At 43.1% G+C, this 23,641-nt stretch overlaps 1 protein-coding gene across 14 annotated transcripts in view; it reads left to right on the top strand.

The window, feature by feature from the left end:
• The first annotated feature begins 7,951 nt into the window (after positions 1-7,951).
• Positions 7,952-23,641, top strand: part of BTRC (beta-transducin repeat containing E3 ubiquitin protein ligase) — a 118,862-nt gene continuing 103,172 nt past the window's right edge. For all 14 annotated transcript variants that reach the window (XM_075504676.1, XM_075504677.1, XM_075504681.1 and 11 more), the window contains exon 1: positions 7,952-8,094. In XM_075504676.1, coding sequence (XP_075360791.1) covers positions 8,047-8,094 — 48 coding nt within the window. In that variant the 5' untranslated portion in view covers positions 7,952-8,046. The remainder of the gene's footprint in view (positions 8,095-23,641) is intronic.

A 23,641-nucleotide genomic window follows, 5' to 3' on the forward strand; every position in this document is an offset into this window, starting at 1 on the left:
CATTGCTTTAATTGCAAACTCTGGGGGGGAAAAAAAGTGTCAGAAATTTTACAAAGAGCAGTTGTGCTGGTTTGGTCTCTGCTCTCGCCTCTCTGGGAGACCAGTGGGTTTCTCTTTCAGACTCTCCCAGGGTGGCACATGGCTGCAGACTTTCAGCTGCAAATCCAAAGGGAGCACATCTCTAATACCAACCAAACCTTACAGGAACATGCTTTAATTGAAGCACTTTGTGGCTCTTAGGCTTTGCAATGTCTTGTTTTTCCACAACCTCACTTCATGGGTGAAATTGCCATAGTGGTTGGCTGTGCTCCAGCTTTCACCTCTGAGATGAAAACTGGGAGTTTCCAAGGCACAACTCTTCCCAACCTTGTCCTACTTTGTGTATAACACGCTGTATGCTCTTTGGTTTTTATGTATCTATATATTTTTTAACATGTTGGTTGATGTCCTGTGCTGGGACTCTTGAAGGTGGGATTTCAGCCATATGCTATACCCCAGTTTCCAGATGTGACCTTCACATCTGATGAGCATGAGATGTAACCTCTTGTCTCTGTCTTCTTGTGGTCTTATCCATGCAGAGCTTTTCTACAGGTTCTCACTAGTACGATGGCCAAGCCACAGAGTTCAATTGGACAGACAGCCTTGCACAGGTGGAAATCTGCTGGCTGAAACAAATGAGTTTGCTAGTTCTCTGGGCAGAGTGATCTGCTTTGTACTGCACCTAGCATGACTGAATCTGCTACAGGTTGGGATCTGCATGTTAGCACCAGCTTTTGTAACTTATCAGGGACTGCTGGAGTGGCTTCCAGTTCAACACACGCCTCCCTAGGTACACACGCACCTGTGTACCAATATAGTCACTGCAGAGCACCTTAGTGCCCTGTGTCCTTCAGAAGCGGTGGAAAAAGTCCATGCTGCTCCATTTAAGGAACAACCTGCACAGACACGACTGCAGGAGCAAATAATTGCTAAAGGCTCCTGTTATTTCCCCTCAGACTCTGCAAGAAAACCCAAGCTCTGGGTTGAGGACAAGCAGAAGAACTGTAGGTCCTATGAAATGGTGCTGGAGAAATATTCTTTCCCTTGTCAGGAGTACCCCTGGCTGGCAGGCTTTGAACAGCAGAAGTGCACAAACCAGTTGGTCATGACTGCACCCTTCCTGGTGCCCTCTTGTATGGCTTCAGGCTCACCACTGCTAGTATGTCCTTCACTTGTGATGGTAGCTGCTGCACGTTTGCAAAGCTGGGACTGTGGCTGCCTTTCACAGTGGGGTTAGAGCAGCAAGATGAGCATGTTTGGGATATTGGGTGGTGTCTGATGGAGGGAGAAGGCCTTGTGGTGATGTCTACTCTGGGCTGCTCTGAACTGGACTCATAGGAGCCTGGGCAGAGGCAAGGCCGTGTGCTCTGTTTCCCTTTGGATTTAAAAGGTTCCCTAGAGGGAAACCTCTCCTGTAAGGGTCTTTTTGCTGGGAAAGGGCTGGGAAAATTTCCTTTTCTGAGTTGTCCTTCAGGCACTGAATGGCAGGGACATGCCCAATGAGTAAGATGGGGTATGGGGGTTGGCTCTGCAGGCAGGATCCCAACCTCCTCTCCTGAGCAGGTGAACGATGCCGGAGAAGCGACCTCTGAACTGCATCCATGTTAGCTCCTGGAACTCGGGTCACTCTTGGACTCATTGGGTCCATGGCAGAGGGCAATTGCTTTTGGACCTATGAATTGTAATGTCCCTCCGAGACATGGGGAAAGCTATAATTGCTGCAGCAAGCGGGCTTTTGCCAGGCAAACTCTCTTATGTACTTACTATGTAAGTCAAGAGTATTTACAGGAGATCTTGCTGCCTGTAACTTAAAGCTTTAGCGAAACAAATTGGAATTGCCTTCTGGAGGCCATTGTTATAAATTACAGCCCCAACATCTGTCCACATCTGCAGTGTCTAGACAACCCGTCTCGGCTAGGAGAGCGAGCGTGGGGGAGGCTGTGACTGCAGCGGGGAGGGGAAGCGAAGGGCTTACGCTGGGGCCGTGCCAAGCACCTCGGCTTGTGCTGTCCCCCGCCCTGAGCCCCTCTGCCTTTGAGCGTGATGCTCAAAGCTGGGTCTGCCCCAGCCCGGCCAGGAGGGACTTCCAGGGGCACCTGAGTCGGGAGGAGCCACATCTGCCTTCCCCCATAGCAGCCTGCAGGTTGACACCAGCAACAAATTTGGCCCTTGGAAGCCTCGACTGCCATTGCCTTATTTATTGCATGTTGGAGGATGTGAAGGAAGGCAGCGCCTTCAGGCAGGCTTGTTCCCGTCTTTCCCCGGCCCCTGTGCAGCGCTTGCGATAAAGAGGCCGGGCCCGTCAGCTGAACGATTGTATTTTTTTTACAGTTCCTAGCGCAAACCTTCTCATTTATATGTAAAGTAGCCATTAGTCATAGCTCTGTTCCCTCACACTGCCTGATGTACAATCACATTTTGCAGTGGATGAATCTTTCCACACAGCTGCTCTGCTATGAATAATCCGTTGCTGGGCCCATAAATCAGAAAAAAATCATGCACCTCCTTTGCCTGATCCTTGCACAAAGTCATATATTTTACATGAGGACAAGCTAAATATTCATGAGGCTTTAAAAGGCTTTTCTGACTACGAGGTACTTGTTGGGGTTGTTTTTGTTCTGTCGGGTCAGGTTTGGTGGTTTGGGTTTGTTTTTCATCCTCATAAGAAGAAATCTTTCTTCCCCCTTTGCTACCCTCCAGGCAGCAACGTTGAGCCCCTGGCGATGCTCCTCCGGGCTCTCGCGTTTGCCGAAGGACTGATGAATTTGTCATTGCTGCCATCTCAAGGATGGGCTGACAGAAGGTGCTGCAAACACCAGAGGACGCATCCCAGAAGCGTGGGGGTGTGGGGAGGTGGCCAGGCCTCATCAAGCAAAGGAGCTGTTTTGGGGGGTAAAGAAACGCTTCCAGATCTGTGCTGGGGGGACCTGGCTGGCTGCAAGTCGGGGTGCGTGTTTCTGTATGTGCAGTCCCGCAGGGCAGCCCAGTGCTTGGCACTGGGGCCTCCAGCAAGGTTGGGGGGGGAAACTGGGAAGGTTGCTGACAAGGGCTATAGCCCCTGTTCAAGAACATTGCTGTCACCCTGATTTCTTTTAATCCATATTTTAAACAAAGTGCCCACAGAGTCCATGGAGAGGACTGGGACCAGGGCTTTAGCAACTCCTGCTTCCTGGTGGCCAAGTGAATCCAGGGGGAACCAGCACCATGCAGCCCCAGTGGTAAGATGGGAAACTGGGAAATGAGCTCAGGATTCCCCGCTCAGGATCCCTGCGAGGATCCCAGACTCACAGGATCTGGCCTTCCTGAGACATCCCCCCACTCTGCATTGGCCATCCAGAGCCTCCAGTGACAGCGATGACGCTGTGCGAGCAGGGAGGGCTCTCAAGCCCCAGGAGGGTCAAGAGACCCTGACAGTGTGAAGACCAGAGGTTTTTCACCTGGTATCTGCTGAATTAGCAGCTCCCCATCACTGAGAGGGACCATTCTCATCCTACCCTCCCCTGCCCTGGAGTGCAATTCCCACCCGCCCTCGCAGTAGCTCTGCCATTTGTCTGATCACAAGAAAAGCCAGTTTGACTTGCCAACAAAGAAGTGTTTAGTTTGTATTTCCTGACTATCATTTTTCTGCCACTATAGCGAATTAAAACAGTTCACTGTGCTAGCAAACAAGAGTCAGAGCTGGCACAAGGTGAGAGGAGGAAGCATGTGGCTGGCAGAGACAGGAGAGGGGATGTAGCTCCGCTTTTCAGCAGCACAAGGGATAAATTCAACTCAACCTGTAATGTCAATCCATAGCCTGACTGTTCTGGCTTCTCTGAAGACATGTCTCTCTCTCTGGTCGTCCCCTCCACATGTGCAGCCTTGCACATCCCCTTAGTACCAGGTAATGGGTACTGTCCTGCTCCAGCCATCCAGGAAACATAATTCATGCTGCATGGTCTTGGACTCTCTTCTTTTGCTCTTGCACGACTGAGTGGCAATGTCCCTGTTGTAGCTTCTCCTTTAACATTCTTTTGTACTAAAAAAAGCCCCTTTGCCCGCAGGCTGCAGGGAGCTATCCTGCCCCCAAATTCCCCCAGGCCACTGCACACCAAGCCCCTTTAGCTGAGATGCCAGCGCCCTGTGCAAAGGACACCTCTGTCACAGATGAGCTGGGATGGAGAGGCTGAGCTGAACCACTGGGACATTTCTGGGTGCTGGGGTCCCTGTCTCCCTCTCACGAGCTCTTATGCTATCAAATGTCTGTGTGCTCAGCACTGAAACACGCCCGCAATAAAGGCCGCTGCTGCTGCTGCCAAGATCTTGCAGGATAAAGGGAATAACAAAAGGTTCCTCCACCGGTGCTCTCCCCTCTTTTCTCTTCCCTTCCTTTTTGCTGCAACTTGGAAAGAATGAAGTCAAGGGACTGCCAAAGCAGAGGAAAACAAGGCCAAGCACACACAGATGGCAAGCCCACAAATTTAATTTAAAATCATCCTTTATTATTCAAAATATTAAAATTCAGGCAATAATGCCCAAAGGAACTGCACTGATTAAAGCTCCCTAATGTTTCATGGCCAAACCTTGCTGCTTCCTCTAAGGGTCACTGGGACAAGAAGTGAAACCCCTCTGGAGCACAGAGAGAGGTAGGGCTGTACCTGCTATAGATCTCTTAACCAAACAGTTACTTACTGACCCAATCAGCTTCACTTAAAGCAGAGCACCAGCTGTTCCTTACCCAATTAATGATTGCCACAGCAAATTAACATGGCGTTACACCAGGCGTGGATGTGGTCCGCAGAGTCCAGAATGCACAGAGCAATATGCTATTGCAAAAATAATCACAGTAATATCTTTACTGTTAGGTAGCATCCTTCATCTGGAAGGATGGTGAGCTCCCTGTGCGCTATATGGCTTGCTTGATGCAACATGCTCTGCAGTGAGGGTGTGGAGGGCGGGAAGGGGGATATATGATTGCTGTTTCAAGGGGAAAATAAGAGGAGCTGGCCAGGGCAGCTCTACTGTGGCAGAGACAGCACTGACCACACATGTCTGGCTCTTGGTTCCTGCAATCCAAACAAATCATTATTTAATTGGTTGTAAATCTGCTGAACTCGAAGTGTGCCTTCCTTCTGCCTTATACACCACAGACCTCTCCAACGCCTCTCCTCCCGCTGTGTGATGTGACAGCCTGACGGCACAGGGCTGTAGCAGGGATCTGGTGGGTGTCACAGCTTGGTGTGCTGACCAGTCTCCTGCTCTGGGTCGCAGCGGACACAGCGAGCTGGTGGGTGCAGAGCCATCCGTCCAGCGGCAGCGAGCATCCTGCGGTGGGAAGAGGCCACAAGACTGGGCTGCGGATGCAGAATCCAAGCGAGGTTCACATGGTGAGGTGTTACCTCCATGTTCAGTGCTGCCGGGCCAAGTGCTGCCTCCCCAAGTCCTTCCTCGGTCTCTCTGTGCTGTGGTAGACACTCTTGCCCTGTCCTTCTGCAGTCGTCCTGCATTGTGGGGTCCTGATGGCAGTATAGCAGAATAACTGAGCCACTTTCTTCTTCCACCAAGGTTAAGTCCAGCACCTAAACACTCACTAGTTTTGGCTCCACTTTGTTCATGCTTTTTATGACCCAGAGACATTAATCCCCTATAAGTTACAGTCCAGACAGATCAATCAGCCTAGAGGGCTTTGGGACTGTGGTGTCTAGTGCTGAAGCATTACACTTTTCAATTTTCCTACAATTAGGCCAGCATCAGATATTATTGACAAATAAACCATGCAATCAAAGCCTTGAGCCCGTCACGCTGCTACGAAGAGGATCCATTTACATCCCAGCTGACTGCAGGATGCCCGGAGGGAGGAGACGCAGGAGAGCCGTGCCCAAAGCGCCGGCGGGCCCCGGTTGCCTGCAGTACTGTTACAGGAGCCGTCCCTTTGTAATTATAGGACTCCCTCATTATAATTACTGTTATTTATATAATTGTGGTAAGTGTTTTCAGTGCTGTCAGCAGTCTGGAAAATACCCAGCCCCATTACAGCCAAGCATTTCAGGCGTTTCACTGCTAGGAGTTGGGGCTTAAAGTATGATGACCAAGAGTGTGGCTGGGCCAGTCCAGGAATAGCAGCCCATGTCCTGGTGACCTGAAAGCTTTCTTTGGAAGATTTCTGTGCCTTGGGATTGTAGAGGCAGGACATAAGGTTATCCCTGCCTCCTTCTCTCAAGCCACTGCTCTGGGCGCGTAGCTCAACCCAGCATCACACCCGGCATGGGCTGACATTCCCCATCACCTCTGCTGGGTCATTGGCTGCAGGACACGCTCCTAGCACTGGGTCATGAGGCATCACCCAGCTCATATGTCCCTGCAAGGAATCCAGTAAGGGGCATATTCTCTGCATCGTTTTCCCTCTGATTATCTTGTTTAAAAATCCGGAGGAGAAATGGGGTGTTTAGAGAAAATGAGGGAAGGGGCTGGTGCACAGGAGATGCTGGTTTCATACCTGCGACTGGAAGCTTCACTTTATAGGTCAAACACAGGAGCAAAAGGAATGGGTTTAAGCCGCGTGTCAGCAAGCAAGTGCTGATGTTTGTGGCTGGCTCCTTTGCATCTAAATAAGAAGAAATCCAGGGTAACTCGCTTAAGATGCAGAGTCAAATATATAAATGCAGCAAGGAAAAGAATCTGAATGTTTTTACTGGATGACAAACTGCATACGAATCAGTGTCATGTTTGCTATAGAGAAAGGAAAAACTTATCAGGCTCTTCTAATTAGTACTAAAGACACAGGAGGTAATTCCTCTCTGCTGCTCCATGCTAGGTGGCGTCAGCTTTTGGGCACACTGTAAAAAATGTAGGAAAATTGGAAAGAGATTAGACAAAATTAACAAAACCAAGAGGATTAGAAGCGATGGCTGCCAAAGAGTGAGCTGGTCTTTTTTGGTGTGCAACAGAGAAGATTAAAGAGCGGGATATGGTAAGTACCCTCCAGTCTATGTGCAGCTGCTATTAAAAGGATGCTGATCAATTTTTTTTGTTTGCTGCTTGGTGCAGCAAGGAGAACTTGGCCCAATTTTCAGAGAAAATTGATTTAGCAGCATTAACAAAAAAAGCTAACCGTAAGGGCACCGAAGCACCACGGGAGGCTGTTTATGTGAGGAGTTGTCTTTACGGGACCGAGTTGAACAAACATCCCTCAACAATGATGTAAGTGTACTTGAACCGTTCCAGTGACGCAGGTTTCCCTGTTTCATATCCCCTGCCAAGGAGCAGCAATGGCTCCTTCGGACTGGCTTTCTCTCCATATGGAAGTCACCAGATATTTTTGGTACTCGTTCTATGGGTGCTGGGGTATGCCAGTGCATGGGGTTAATTTCAGATGGTGTACTGGTAACAATTGACTTGAAAATCGACAGTGCACAAGCAGGGAGTGCAACTGGAGCAAAACAAGGGAGCAGCCGAGCTCTCGCGGGCGCCGTGGGGCGCGGGTGGGGCGTCCTGCGAGGGGAACCTGCTGCCAGCCGCCCCTGCACCCCGCCATTAGCCACATGCGAGATGCTAATAGAAGAGAACGCAGGGCTGTGGCTTGGGAGCCAGCCTTGCACCTCACCAGGGAAGGTCTGGGGCTGGAAATGGCCCACATGGCCCCCGCGGAGAGGGGCTTCCCTCCCTCCCCCGCCCCGAGCAGCGACGACCTCCCCCCCCAGCCCCTGCCCTCAAGTTACACCGTCACAGCCCCAGAGTACTACAACTCCCGTCAGCCCTCTCTCCCGCGGAGAGCGCATGCGCCAGCCGGCTCCCGGCGTGCCCCCGGCCCCAAGTGCTTTTGGGCTTTGTAGTTCTGACCCGCGGACCGGGCCCTTGCCGGTAGCGCGGCCGGGGACTCCATTTCCCGTGGGCCTGCGGGCGGCGCATGCGCTATGCGGGCAGCGGGGCGAGGTGGAGGGGGGGGACGCGGGGCAGCGCAGGTTCCTGTCTGCGCTGGCTGCGGCCTGGCACTGAGAGGAGGGGCGGCCCCGGCGGCGGCGCAGGACTATGGACCCGGCCGAGGCCGTGCTGCAGGAGAAGGCCCTCAAGTTCATGGTGAGGGGCCGCGGCTGTTGGTGGCGGCGGGGGTGGGCACCTGTGTGTGTGTGTGTGTGTGTGTGTGTGTGGAGGGGCAGCCGGGGGGAGGGGCGAGGGATGAGGAGGGGCTGTGGGGGAGGGGCGGAGGGGGGAGATGGGGCTGGGGGCAATGGGGAAGAGGACCCTGGGGGAGGCCGGGCCCCTCGGGCGTGCTGGGCCGGGGGGCGCCGGGCTGCGGGGGGGAGGCTCGTCCTACGGGCGGGGGAGGGCGGTGAGCGGGGCCCCAGAGGCGTTGTGGAGTGCGGGGAGGGGGCTGCCTGCCGGGGAGGGCTGCGTGCCGGGAGCGGGGCCCCAAATCCGTGGCAAAGTATCCTTGTGTTGGGGGGGGTGGGGGGCTGCAGGTGCCACCTGGGAGCGGGAGAAGTTAAACTCGAGCGAGGCAGGAGCTGGCAGAGGGGCCCAGAGGCACCGGGAGGGGCTGTGCGTGTAATTCTTGGGCCTTTCTCTTTATTTATACACCTTAGACTATCCTTCTGTACTGCACACTATCTCTCTGCAATTTTATTTTGTTTTTTCTGCTCTGAGAGCTGTAAATACTGACACTTAAATCTTTCACCTGCTGCAGCAGCATATCATTGATAGTGAATGTGAAGAGCACTTACATTGTTTAGGTTTGCGAGTTGGCCTTTGGCATGGAAAACAGCCTTGGGGGTACTTGCATCCCAGATGCTCTTCAAATGTGGCTAGTTTACCTAGATTTGAGGCATGATGCACTTAAACTGTAGTTTCATTCTCTCTTTCCTCATTTGTTGATATTTCTAAGTGTTTTGGCCAGAAACATAAGATTAGAAATGAAAACAAACTGGTGCCAGCTGAATTGAATGTAAATTCCAGGTGCCCAAAACTTTTTTTTTTCTCTAAGAATATAGTTTAAATGACTGGCACCACTTGCTAAAAGTTTGTTTTGGATTAGTGCTTCCAGCGGTACAGAATTAAATCTAAGCTCATCACGAAGAAGAAGCAATTCTATTAAACCTTCAGAACATATGCCCAAAATGAAATTGAGGAAATGCTAGTTGCAAATTTTGATTTTGAGCTTCAAAACACTTGTTTGGCTTCTGGTTTTTAATCTTGTAGAACTTGTTTCTCTTGAGACTTTTTGACCCTTTTGCTAGTAGTCTCCACGTTTGTTAGATTTGTAGAGTCTCAGCTCAGTGAAGTGGGAAAATGCTGTGGATACCTAAATAGGCAAGGTAGCAATTAGTAATAATAAACTACCCTCTTTGGTGTGTGATTGGCCAAAGGAGAGTCCCAGATCCTGTTGCACTTGTGTTTGGCCAAGCTTGGTAATTACAGCCTGCCTCTAGATAGTGAGTTTCGTATCCTGAAAAGTTTCTGCTGAAATGTTTTTGTCTTCTGCCAGACAGCATTGTGAACATGCTATGCTGACTTCCCATATGCTGCTTTTTTCACCCTCTGTGCTAAGATTACCATCCAAGGGCTTAGTCCAGGAGCTGGAGATCTTCCATAAGATTGGGCCTGGGACCTGAGGGAACCCCTGTCCATCTTGCAGCTGGCTGTGTTCCACTCAAACAATAAAGCCCCCCGACACTAGGGAGAGACCTGAGCATGAGCGAGAGCTGCTCTTACAGGAGATGCATCTGTTAAGAGCACCAGATAAAGGGAGGAATTATCAAGATCAGGCTGCACTGAGAACTAAAAGCTAAACCAAGTTCCTCAATGTTTTATTAAAATGCCTCTTGTATGCAAAATGCTTGTAAAAAGTGCAGTGAAAGATGTGGCTTCCCTCTGAACTTTTTAGGATATTTTTGCTTACACGTTGAGAGGAGAGTGAGAAAAGCTGTTGTGTAACACACTTCAGGCTTTTGCTTTAGCACACGTCTATCTGGAACATGACTCTTACTTTAATTATGCTGATGAAGTAAAGTTTTTGTCGATTTGGTGGGGTCTTTTGGTGTTCGTGGAGGCATGGCACAAGTAGGTTGTTTTGGTACATGAAGTATCAGTTGGAAGTAGCAGCTTGGCCCTCCTAGGAAGCGTCTTTTTGTTTCTGCCTTTTAGTACTCAGAAAGTGCTTAGGAACTGCAGTAATGGCATTGGTACAATTATCTACATAGAGGTAGTGGATCAGCTCGTGCATCCTCTCAACTAATGCTGAATCATTCACAGTGTATTATCTTGTTCATCCAAGTGTGGGACACGCTTCATGTACATCTTCCTTATTAGGTGGCTCGCAGTTTGGGTTGAGGTGGGCTTTGCTATTAATTATTGATTTTCCCTGAGAGTTTCCCAAGTGCCATCGTAGGTAAATATTCAAATCCATGAGACCTATTATCTCTCCAGCTTTTGGTAGTTTTGTTTTTGATATGGATTTGCAGTAGGTTTCATTTCATGTTGAAAAGCAGCCCGGTAGGTGGTAGTATTTTTGTGCTTCTCTAGAAAATAATACTTTTTCCACTTAAAAATGTGAGTACCCAATTTTTGGCATTGACTTTGAGCAGCTCTCTTGAGTCACAAGGTATCGGGCAAGATGGACCTGGCGATTTTTTTTTTTTTTTTTTTTTTTTTAATTTTAATGTCTAACTCTAATAGAAAAATGTCATGTGGAGACTTCATCCAACGCTAATATTATGGATGAAATATCGTGCCTTAAAGTATCTATATCTGATGCTTTGAAAGACAAACTGGACTCTGTTTTTCTTTTTTATGTGTGCTCATGCCTATGCAACTTTTTGATGGGAGTAAAAGAAGGCCACCTTCTTGCTGGCTGGTATTGGCTCGATTACTTGCCAATGAAACAGTATTACATTTAGCTAATATCTGCTACCGGTTTCCTAGTTATCCATGGTCAGCTACGATATGCATAATCTAATACTTAAGGTTTAAGTAATTTATTTAACTTCATTTGCCTACTCAATTTACCTCTACATTTTAAGAAGGCTTAATTTATTTCTGATATTAAATTGCTGTGTATTAGCATTATGCAATACTAAGCAACTGCTCACCAGGGAAGACTGTTTTTGCTGGTGAATGAGTGTTTTCTATCATGTATTCTACATGTCATCTTTCAAAGCTTTTTTTGAATGAAAGCCAGTTCATAGATTTAAAACATGATCTTGTACATTATATAGTCCAGTGTTCTGCAGCTACACCAAGGATTTTACCAGAATAGAACCTGTCTCAGTTCACCTCAGCCCCTTTTCGTGTTTCTGCAATACTACAGATAAAACTACACTCTTTGTAAAGTATGGTATGTAAGAGACTGATGCATAAGCTAAAAGGAGAGGCGAATGTGCCCATTAGCTTAAAAAAAACCCACAAAAACCCCTCCCAAAACCCCTTGCCTTACAGAGCTCTGGTTTTATGCCTTCAACAATATGGAATTTCAGTTGTCATAACCATTTACAAAAGTACTAGAAATGAGGTGCTCAATAAGTAACTTTCATATTTGAATAAAGTGTTTAAAACTGTAGATACAGTATTTAAAGTCTGAGTGCAATAGGCTCAACTGAGACTTTGATTAAATGTCATATAAAGTAAACTACATATGCCTGCATAGAATAGTAGATATTTTTTCAAAGTAGCTTCAAATGGTTCTGTTAAGTGTACGAATGTTCTGATGATTATCTTTTTAATTAAAATGAGAAATCTTTGTTTAAAGTGGCATTCTTTTTTACGGCCTGTTACAGTCTCTGTAACAATCATTTCTTAAGTCTGAACGTTTTTAATTCCAGGAATCCATTTATATAAAACTATGTTTAGACTTAATTAAGGAACGATTCTTACAAAGCTTGTAAATAGCCAGGAAAAAAGGGACAGAAAATAAAACTGACATTCAGACTTAACAGAATGATTGTTACAAGGTATGTAATATGCTATAAAAATACAATAAAGCCCTTTTTATAAGAGTTCATATTTTTTGTTCCTCATTTTGAAAGGTATTTAAGAAAAATATCAAAGCTCTATGAAGCAACATCTGTTTTCTTGAATGGACTAGTGGCAACTTCAGTTGTGTTTAATTAGCAGTGCTTGGAGCTGTACCTGACCAGTTTGGGATCCTATCTAGGATGGTTTGGGAGGCCATAGCTTGATATTTAAGGGAGTTTTGCTTTCTCAGTTTTTCTAAATGAATCAATTTGCAGTACTTAATTTAATTTCCTGGCTTGCAAATAGGAAGATGTTGATACTAGCGTTCTTCATGAGTGTCTTTTTTCCATTTCACCACCAAATTACCATTTTCTTTTTCTTTCTGGGTGACATGATTCTAGGAGGTCCTGATGGCCTTCCAGTTTCACAGGAGAACCAAAGCCTTTTGGTTGGCTTTTAAGATGCATCTGTGGTGTTGTGGTGGTGGTTGTGGTTTTTTTTGTTTGGTTTTTTTTTTGTTTTTTTTTTTAAATCAGAGAAAACCCTGAAGTTCCTTAATTTTTATATTCTTATGTTTGTAGACGCTTCCATGTAACTGGCAGGTAATATAGTGAGGAATAGTCAGTGTAATTGGAGGCTTAAGGGTAATAGACTTGGAATCTCTTTTTATCCTTCTCTCTATTTGTGTGTTTGTATATATATATATGGAACAGATGGATAAAAGCTGATACTTTAAAAGAGGTTCTGTTTGCACTGAACCTGTATAATTTATGGTGTCAGTAGGGCTGGGATTTCTAAGACCGAGGACTTGTTAGCTATTGTTATAAAAATCTGCTTTGAGAACATTATAGTCTTCCTAATAACATATGTGTGTCGTGGTCATTGTGGCAGAGAATCCTGGGTTATCCAAAGCAAGGGTGGCATGAAAGCGATGAAAATAATTTTGTAAAACAGCTGGGATAGCAGAGAGTTGCCTCCTAAACGTGGGGTTGCAAATCCTGCTTGAATATTAAACTTATGCTTAGTAATTTTTTCCAATAGAACTGAAATAACATCCTCTTAGTTTGAGGATTTGTTGGGACTAGTATATTGTAAAGAAAATGTTGATTTGTTTTCTTCTACCCCAAACTTTGTGCCGTAGATTTTTCTGTACTTGGTGCAGGCCTTTGGCACTTCAGTAACTTCACCCTCGCTTCTTTAGTAATGTTTCGTTTCAGCCACTTTGCTCCATTAAATGTATGCAATTAGAAAAGCAAATGGCAAATTTGCTATCGCATCACTGAAGTATTTAGTTTCATAGACTTAAAAAGCAGAATTTGTTGCACCATGCTCTCCGCACTGTAATATATACTATAAACATCAGAGAGAATAGGCTGACCTTAATATTTGCTTCCCAGACTAAATCGCCGCCTTGCAGCAGTTATTTCCCACTGAATAAAAAGTTTAATTTCACGCCCTGATTAGTGCTAGTATATGCAGGTGGATATTTATTTTATGCAGCTAAACTAATCTGCCTTGGCAAATTATTTGCCAGTCAGCAGAGCTATAATTCCTCACGAGTATTTGGTACTAAATTATCATTCTCATTAGTAAGATAAAGCAGACTGTTTGAACCACAAAGTTTGGTTAGGCAGGGTTTCCTAAATAATCCTTGGAAGATACAAGACATGCGCAGTGGCCTCAACATTCTCAATATTCTGTAGTGGTTTGTGATATGGAAAGAGGCAATGAAGATTTCAGAGGAAGAAAATAAAATTATTCTGTATTATCTCTAGAGGTAAGGTAGGAATGTACAGTGTTCGGAGGTCGCTTCTTTAAGAGGTGCCAAATGAAGAAAAAGTGAAACGGTGATCTTTGGAGTATTTCCAGTGGCCAACCAAGCTCTGATCTCTGAGCCGTAAATGTGATGAAAATATAGTTACATTGTTTTCTTGTTTATTTTCAGTGTTAACAGCTACTGAGGTAGGAGAAATAATGACTTGAGACTAGAAGTTAAATGGCAGAGGAAACTTCATGGTCTGGTCTCATTTAAAATTCACTTCACGCTCTAAAAACATTTAAAGTGTGGATCAGAAAGTATTTCCTGATGTACAAACGTTGACTGGATACACTTGTCAAGTGGATGTGTTCATCCACAGTGTTGTTTTCTTTGCGTTTTACTGTGCTGGTAGTTTGTTTGTATCCTAAAACTTGTTAATGAAAAGTACTTATTTTCTATTACAAGGAAAGTAATTTATACCTGGAAATTATGAATTTTCATTAAGAATTGAGTGAAAGGATTCCACTGACTCTTTTCATCTGTATGGATGCATTTCTTGTCATTCGTTTTCTCGGTGATCGCTGCAACAGTATTTAGGGTATAAATGATCAGATCACCTGTAAGACCAGCAAAACCAGCAAGCCAAGCAACTTGATTTTGTTGTATAAAAATTTTCATGCTAAATTCAACAATGCAGATGGACTAATCTGTTTTCTCACTTCCTTGTCTGCTTACATTGTGTCATCTCTAACCTCCCTGTGTGCTGGTGAGTTTTGTGTAATATTTAACCATTCTCAGTGGCAAACTTAACTAGTGTTTCTAATGCTCAATATTTTCATCAGTCTTCCTCATTTCCCCCTTGCTACAATTCAGGAGATGCTCAGTAAGGTGTATTATTTATATATTTTAAGTGATTTTGCACAGAGTGGCCGAATGCAGTGTGTGTTTCACTGTGGAAACTGAAAATTACTTGTAGCATTGCAGAGTCCAGTGGCTGCAGCTAAATATTTAGTGCTCAAAATACAGTTAATAAGCAATCAAACATGAAGCTGTTTTCTTGACAGGGTGCTGATAAGTGCTGAGAAAAACTTCTTGATCCCACAGAAACTGTTGAAAATAAACATCCTGGGAATTGCATTAAATATGTCCCTGCTTATTAAACAACATTACTTTCTAATGTCTCTTTATCTGAGGTCTTGAGGAACTCTGGTGTTGGACAAGTACTACCCCTGCTTTGCAGAAAGAGAAAGCTGATGCTCAGAAATTTGCCTGGGGTCATGGACTGGAGGAATTTGTGTAGGGTCATATGGTACACTGATAATAAAAGACAGAATAAAAAGAAACCAGTTCTTCTAATAGCTAGCCTTGTGCTTCTGACCATGTTTTGGTTAATTTTACAATTGGCTAGCCACCTGTTAAGATAACACATTTTATCATTAAACAAAATTAATTTTTAAAATGTCTTGAAACTGTCTGTTTTTAATGGGATCTGAATATTCTTAGTTTTAATCTGCCTCATGAGGCTTGTCTTTCTTCTGGGAAGTACATTGTTACATCATTAAAATATCATCCCCTACTGAGAGAGAAATCGGTCCCATTCACTAAATGGCAATGCTGAAGCAATGACAAGTATTTCTAAAAACTGCATTAAAATTCATTTTTTCTCTTTCATCTGCAAGTTCCGTGGTTCCATTAACCAATGGGTGCTCAGCCTGCTTGCAGTGGTGTGTGCACAGCCAAATTTGTTAGCTGTGATGGCAGACGGTTTGAGAAGCATCGATGAAGACTTTCAGTTTTAAATTTTTTCACTTTTCCACAGTGATTTTGCTTGGAAACAAATGATTGATCAAAATTTTGCGCTCTCTAGCTGCTTCTAGGCCTCCTCTGTACTAAGAATTGAGAAACATCCAATTTAATTTTCCCTCCCCTCACTGCTGAAACAGGGTCCGTGCATTCGTCTTGATGAGAGCAGCATGAAGGAGAGAATGAGGAAGAATGGGAAAGCTCATCAAGGGGTCTTTCCAGTCTTCTTGAGGGAAAGACAGAAGTGTTTACAGTCTGTGAGCAGGAGCCATGCAGCCTCTTGGCAGCATCCACTGGAGTAACCAGTTTGGACTAGCAGAAGCAAAGTGCCTTAGTGCTGGTTTAATTTCCTTCATCCCATGGTAAGAAAGGAAAAGTTGCAGGAACATACTGTGAAGGAGTGAAGAAGTTCTTAAGTGCAGTTGTATGTTAGCAGAACAGTAATAAGTGTACTTCTAACTGTAGTTGAGATGGCCCATCTTCTTCAGAAGCACCTGGAGCGAAATAGATCTGAAGAAGACTGTAGAAAGAGAGTTTGGGAGATACCACCCAGTGCAGAACTCCGGTGTGGTTTTTCTGTTGGCTGACTTTGTGCCCACTTGTAGATTCTCTCAGTTTGTTTGTAGGATTTGTCTCTCTTGATGTTTCCAGCTAAGGACACAGTTATTCTTACAGGTTGTGAGTTGGGTTTTTTTTTGTTTGTGTTTTTTTTTTCTTTTTTGTGTGTTTTTTTTTTTTTCTTCAAATATAGGAGGATGGATTAAATACTCAGGAGAAAGGTGACAGCTGTCTTTGTCTGGATACAAAGCAGGGCTAGACTGCATTCTGACTAGCAAAGAAAATCTTAACCTCTCCAGGGTTGCCCATATAGCAACCAAAACAATCTCTAGTTGTTTCAGAGAAAAATGGTCTAACATGAAAGTCTGTCATACAATATAGTCACTCTCCCTCTCTACACACATCGTTTGTAAGTTATTGTGAGAGCGATGCAGAATGGAGCAGTGTTTATGTGGGAGTTACTTTTAGTTTATGGATAGTTGGCCTCGAATTCTGTTAGTTAGGAAGATGCTGGCGATTCTCCAGGGGGGTTGTTCGTTGGGTCTGCTCAATGCCCTTCCTTCTTATATGCCAAAACTCTCAACAGGATTGAGAAGTGCAGCCAGCTATCATTTATCTCCTGCAAATTGGAACAATGAGAAGTGGGTGTAGTCTCAAGAAATGATGGATCAATCTTGTTTTAGAAGATGGGTCTTGGAAGCATGTCAACAGTTTTCTGAAGAAATCCAGACAATGTTAACACCCTCTTCAAATATGACAGAAGGTGTTTTCTGTTGCTAATAGGTTCAAAAGAACAAAAATCTACATTCCCTGTTAATTTTCTTTTTGTAACTTTTTTCCTTTTTTTTTTTCCTCCTTTTGATTGGGATGACTCCAGTGAAGTGTGTTGCTCTTGTACTTTGTCACAGCTGTTGTTTATAAACAAGCATAAATGTCCTGAAAGTTTTTTACTGACAAGAAGATAGTCCTTTTTATCTGTATCTCACTGATCTTAAAATAAGACTTTATGCAGAGGCAAAACAGTCAGAGCCCATCAGTGAGAGGGAACATCTCCACATGGGATTGGAACGGGTCTTGTGGAGCATGGGTTCAAGTCCGATACTGGCAGACAGTGTACTGTCTAGTCCCTTTTGCAAGCTACTTGAAACAGTTCTTCAGTGAGTAGAATTTTTTTTGCTATGCCATTGTAGAGTTATTCCAAATTTGACTGCTTTGAAAGCTACAATCCTTGTTCTTATTTTCCAGCTTAACTGCATTCGTGGCTAATGCATTCTCATTTGTTCTTGTGCGAACGTTGTCCTTGAGCTTAAACAGCTCTTCTTGTTCCCCTGTGTTCATCTGCATATATTTGTGGAGAGCAATCATATTCTCCTCTGAGCTGGATCTGGTCAGGCTAAATAAGCTTTTTTTTTTCTTTTTCTTTCCATCATAAGACATTTCCTATAACTCTTGATTGTCTTAGCAGGCTTTTTTAAACAGCTGCAGAATTTGATTAATCTACCTGGAACATGAGTGACCAGAGCTATACAGAATATTCCAGGAAAAGTTTTATTTTTTCCTTGTACAAAACCAATAATACTAATTTCTCTCTCCTGGGAATTTTTCACTTTATACAATATCTTGTAGTAGTATTTGCCATCTTCATGGCTGCATCTTATTTGTGAACCATCATTATCTAATGAGTAGTGTATCCCAGGGCCTTTTCCCCTCTTGTCAGTTACTGACTCCCTAGTTTATAATGGAAATAATGTTACTTTTTAATTTATGTACATCTTGTGTTGGTTCTGTTACCCAGGTCTTCAAGATGCTGTGTCCTATGTACTTATGATGTCTCTTAACTTTGTCTTCAGCCAATTTCATTAGTGCATTGGTAATTCTTGGTCTTTTTTACCCATTAGTGAGAATATTTTAACATTAATTTCAAGATTAATAATGGATTTCAGCAAGGATCAGTCTCTGTATAGCTTGATGGTTCCCTTTTCAAAATAACCTATGATCCTCTACCCTTTTTAGTTTCTTATCCTCCTTACAACTCTGGTATTAATCCTAATCCTCTCCATTTCAACTAGTAACTTCCTACTTGTCATCTATCAAATGCTTAACTACTTCTAATTTGTCTGGACTTCGGTGATCTTCTTAAAGAAGAAGATTGGGTTAGTCTAGCACTAATTCTAATTTGTTCTAAATTGGGAGTAGATTTACTTAGGCCTCATGTTGACTGCTTGATTTTGGCAATAGGTATCAGTATACAGTCTCAGTAGTTTTCCTTTCTTGGGAGACAGGATATGCTGTTTGTCTGTGACTTGGTTTTTTGCTTTTTAAAGGTTGGCCAGTCAGTTTGCAACATTTTAGACTCATTCTGGTTAATCTTCTTACATATGCTTGTTCTGCGTGGGGATGCTGGCAGAGGCTGCCTGCTAGGTGTCTTCATCTGCTTCTGTTGCCCCAGCTTCTTTCTTGCATCATAGTCCTCCGAGACAGCAGGCTTCTATGGTATTTCTTGTTTTAAGGAGGAGTTTCCTCTAGTTAAGCCAAGCAAAGGAGCATTTACATCTTGTGCCAGTCTCAAGGAGTTGCGAACTGTCATAGAGCTGAAGTCAGTACAGGGCATTTAGATCAGGAAAGGAAATTTGATATATCTTGGTAAGTACTTGGGGCAATTAGTTATGGGTTCCAAGTTACTTATGATGGATGAATAGGTCCCACATTGTAATTGTAGCACAGTGCTTTGTTAGGGAAATGAATTGGGATAGAATGGCCATTGTGCAAAAAGGAAGTTTTTCGGTTACTTCATTGAACAGGAAACTGTTTGGCTTGAGTGCTGGAGCCTGTTCAGAAGACGAGAGCTCACTACCTAAACAGAACATGTTGTGGTTGAGTGCTGAAGTCTGCTCTTGAAAGCATTTCCATTTCTTTAGGAAAAAAAAACCAAAACAGTATTCCTCCTACAAATTTGTCTGCTTAATGTGTGAACTGCAGATTTCCTTCCAGGATAGTTGGCACAGACTAGCCCATCTCTTCTGTGTGCTTTTTTGTCTGCTACCTAAAATTCAGTAGGAGATCAGGAAGGTGAAAGTTAGCACTGTAGGTTCTTTTGCTGATTATGGAGACTGTAGTTTTCCAGACTTCTTAATTTTGTTCACCTTGGCTGTATTTTTTCTCAAGTACAAAATTTTCTATTCCTGATGCTCTGAGTCTCAGTGAAAAATTAGAATCCAGGTGAGCTTTCTGACTTTTCTATGGACTTATGAAAAAGAGACAAGATACTTAAAAGGCAGCAGCTTCATTTTATTGATCTCTAGACAAGCTTCCAGCTTCTATTTTATACATAATGCTTGCACTGTGGATGCCACTGTTCTTGTTTGAACTTGTGCCAGGTAAGTATTCAACAGTACCATGAGAAATGTAGCTTCTCTTCACCACAGATCTTGCAGTCTTGAAGGAGGCTGAATACAGGACTTGAATTTCAGACTTGAAATGTCAAGTGATTGTGAAATCAAGCATGTTTTTACTTATGGGCACTAAGAGGATCTCTTTACACTGCTGTAGTAAGCATGTTCACAGAGCTTGCTGTCGCTTTGTCCAAAGACTAATGGAGTGCTGTCACAGATCTCCATTTGGTTTTGAATACTGTAGCTTAGTGTTCTTGTGAGCCCTTAAGAAGGTATCCAGGTGTTTCATGTTACAAAAGTAGTTTTCCTGGTAGCTGCTGCTCTTGCAGGATATAAAAACTTGTGCCTTTTTATCTGTCAAGGAATGTAAATACACATTCTCCAGTGGGAGTTGTTTTGGAGCAGATCCTGGTCAACGTACTCCAAACAAATTCACTAAAGAACTACAGTAGCCATGTTCACCACATGCGGTGAATTCATTAAGTTTGCAGGCAGAGTCAGAGCCTACTGTTCGAGAGTGCCGTGTCTTTCTGAAGGAGTTTGTATCAAACTGTGAGATCTGACAGTCAACCGACTCAGTGTTCATTCATTCCTTCTACAAAATCTCACAAAGAGCACACTTAAATATCGTCAGATTACGGTTTTAGAATCGGAGAGCTCATGGTTTTCTCTCCTAATAATAATAATGAAAGATTTTGAAATCCTGTCTTTGGTTTTGTTGAATTAGAGTCCACAGATCTAACTGTGCTTTATTTTGAGTACTGCTTTGGACAGTGGAGTAAGGTATCTGTTTGGGCCATGAAGTTGTATATTCTATAGTAGAAATCCAATTTATTGCTGTAATGCATACAAACTCATTAACAAGTTCTAGGCCACAGGGGATATTTTCCTTTGCTGTGGAAGTCATCTCAACTGGATGATCTTCAGTGCAACTGGCCATGCCCTCCCATGTCAGTGACTGACAGATCTAATTCTGCCTTTGTAGCCAAGAGCCTGTTAGTTAATGGAGTAGTGAATATTGTTACTCAGAGGCAAGCTTCAGAGTATTAAAATGCATTATTCCTGTTCTTCACTTGATATTTATCAAACAAGGTGTTATATTGAATGAATGCAATGTTATCGTCAAATAAATACCGTGTGTACATCATAACTTAAAAGGAATGAAAATATAAGTAGCTTTACTGTTGCTTTGCGGTGACAGAGAGAGATGGGTTTAGCTTGCCTGTTTAAATCGTATGTGATGGAAACCCAGAGTGAATGTCCTCTCTGAGGGAAAAGGAAGCGTTATGGGTTATATGATCAGATTCATAAGATCCTTAGTACATACATATTTCACACAGGTCTCAACTTTTTTTTTTCCCCCCATTTCTTCTTACATGGAAGCAGATGAAATGGAGAAGCAGCAGTACTACCTTGCAAGTACCATAGTAGGTTTCCTTTTATAATTATCACTCTTGACATATTTATCCTTTCTTATGGAAGTGAAGATGCAGATATTTAAGAACCCTTCTTGCACAAAAAAGCCCAATTTCTGCTCAGTACTTAATTAGTACTTGTTTATGACACGGCATCTGATTTGATTTTCAAAACAAATTGCACAGTAAAGAGGCTGATATTTAAACTGTATAGTAACCACAGCTCCAGCTGTGACTCAAATATTGTAAGCCTTCAGGGGTTGTGTTTAGGCTTAGAAAGTAGGAACTCAGGCCTGTAATTAAATGTCCTCTAAAAATCAGCCTTTGTAGGAAAGGGAAGAGGGTACCACTGAATTTTAAATTACTGACTTGTTCACAGAAATCATTCTGTTGTTCTGGGCCTTGCTAGGGACTGCAGAAATCAAATGGATTAAAAATGGAAGAGTAGATTAGTAAAGGAAAAAAGTCAGAGGTTGCAGAAAAAAAGATGAGCAAAGCAAGCTATTCTGGCTCATGGCTTTATAGACAATTGCAATATATGTAATAATATAATTTAATATATGGGTAGTATATAGATGATAAGTTCTGTGGCCACCAGAAAGACTAAAGAGAAAGTAGGCATTTCATACAGGGTAAAATTGCATTTCAGAACTGTGAATAAGTTGCTGATGGTTATGGAATACCATGGTGGTGATGGAAGGCTCATTTTTAAAGCAAGTCCTCAATAATAAACATGAATGTCTTGGAAAAGGAAGTTGTCAGGGTTGTATTACAAGTTAGTCACTCGCCTAGATAAAAAAGTGAAATATTCACAAAATATCATGATAGAAGTTAGCAGAGTGCTTTCAGAGTTGCTTTTTGAGGTGGCTATTGAAAGAGAGAGGAAAATTACCCTACCAGTCTGATTTCTAGTCATGGAAAATGCTGGAGCAGATGCTAAGAGAAAATACTACACTTATGAATGATATTGAACCATGAGCATAAACAGTGTGTGCTCATGAAAATACAAAAATGAGTAGATCTTGCTGGGCAATTAATTGTATTGCTGATAGAATTGCCTTGAATGGATCATAATCGTGGAAGATTTTAGTGATGATTGATAAAATAGTACAGCTTTCAAACAAGGCAGTTGTCTGTGTCCCACATCTTTTAAAGGCTGGGGGAAGACGGGCCATTTTATTTTATTTTTTTTAAGTTACCAAGCACGTATGAGTTCCTCTTCTGTAGTTTTGTAGTTGCATGTTTGCTGTCATTTGGACACTGAAATTTGGAAATTTTTAACCAGATGTACTTATTTCATTGTTTGTCTTTGCTGAAGGAGACGTTCCTGGGGTCATTCACAATGTGCCTAGAACCACAGATATTTAAAATTTAGAAGATTGGTTGTAAAAGTTTAGCCCATGGTGAGTCTGTGTGCATTAAATGCTTGTAAGTGAGAGCTCCAGAGATTTTAATTAAATTACCTTTTCTATCAGTGCTTGCATTTGATATGAATGGGGGCTCACTTGTGCACATATCCCACTTTAATGGTATAAGCAGCATATGACGTACCTTGCATGTCTCTTCTGTGTAGTTTATTTTCCTCTTAGATGAGGGTAGGCTTATCAAATGTAGAGGAGACATACTTCACTGAGGAGATTTTGCAAGTATGGTGCTGAGGGATGGGTGATGGGTCTTAGTTTCTCCTATTTCTATATTGTCAGCACTGAAAAATAAATTGAGTTTACAGTACCTGCTAATCTTCTGAAAGTCCTGATTACTTTTATTGCTAATACTCAAGGAACTTTATTTTGAAGTCACAAAGAACTTGTGTTGGTAAGAGTTGTCTAAATAGAAATACAGTGTTATCTTTGATATTGGAGACACTTCTGCATGAGAGTAATCCTGTTGATGGCAATAGATCTATTAATACACTTACATATTTGCAGGACCAGGGTCTTCAAATTAAATGGTTTAAATCAGTGTCTTAAATCAATTACTTAAACCACTCCGGACTGATGGGCTTTACGAACCTTAAGCAGCCTGCCAGTCCTAAGAGAAAGCTTCACTGTTGTCCTTTAATTTGTAGGTTAGGTGACAGAAACAGAAAGAAATGAAGTCATTTTTCACAGATTTGTTGCATGAACCTAGGCAGATCTGAGGATGGTATTCAGGTCTCTTTACACTGTGATTTCAAAAGGTCGTTATTTCTGCTTGTTTATGAAGGCTTTTTTTTTCCTTGATAGGTATACTGAGCTGTGCTACTTTGAAAAAGCAACTGAAACACTTGTCAGAAGTGCTCGATGTGGGTTTCTGTAGTGTTCTTGCTAGATACGTAGCACTTCATATAGTTTCTTTCATTTTCAAAGCATGTAGAAATGTCAGCAGTTCCTCTCAGCAAACCTGTGAGGTGGGTTAAATGAGTGTTGTCCTCATTTTACAGTAGTAGAGAGACTAACCACCCATGAAGTTAGTGCTGAAGTAAGGATTAGGTCTCAGAGCCTGATGCTTCTAGCTGTGTGAGAAGTCCCCTAAAACATAGTTTGTTAATGTGTTAAGCATTGCAAGTCCAAACTCAGCAGGTGAATGCAGTAGTCAGATATACTTGACTTTAATTTATCAGCACAATGGTGGTTATTAAAATTCATGTTTAACTGAGATTACTGGCTAGGACATCAGGGCATAATCTTACGACTGCTTTGAAAGATTTAGGAGGATTTCAATTCAAACTGCAGAGAAGCAAAAATAACTAATGTTCGAAGTATATTGTA

This window comes from Mycteria americana, chromosome 6 (genome assembly GCF_035582795.1).
Source record: "Mycteria americana isolate JAX WOST 10 ecotype Jacksonville Zoo and Gardens chromosome 6, USCA_MyAme_1.0, whole genome shotgun sequence".
Lineage (NCBI taxonomy): Eukaryota > Metazoa > Chordata > Aves > Ciconiiformes > Ciconiidae > Mycteria > Mycteria americana.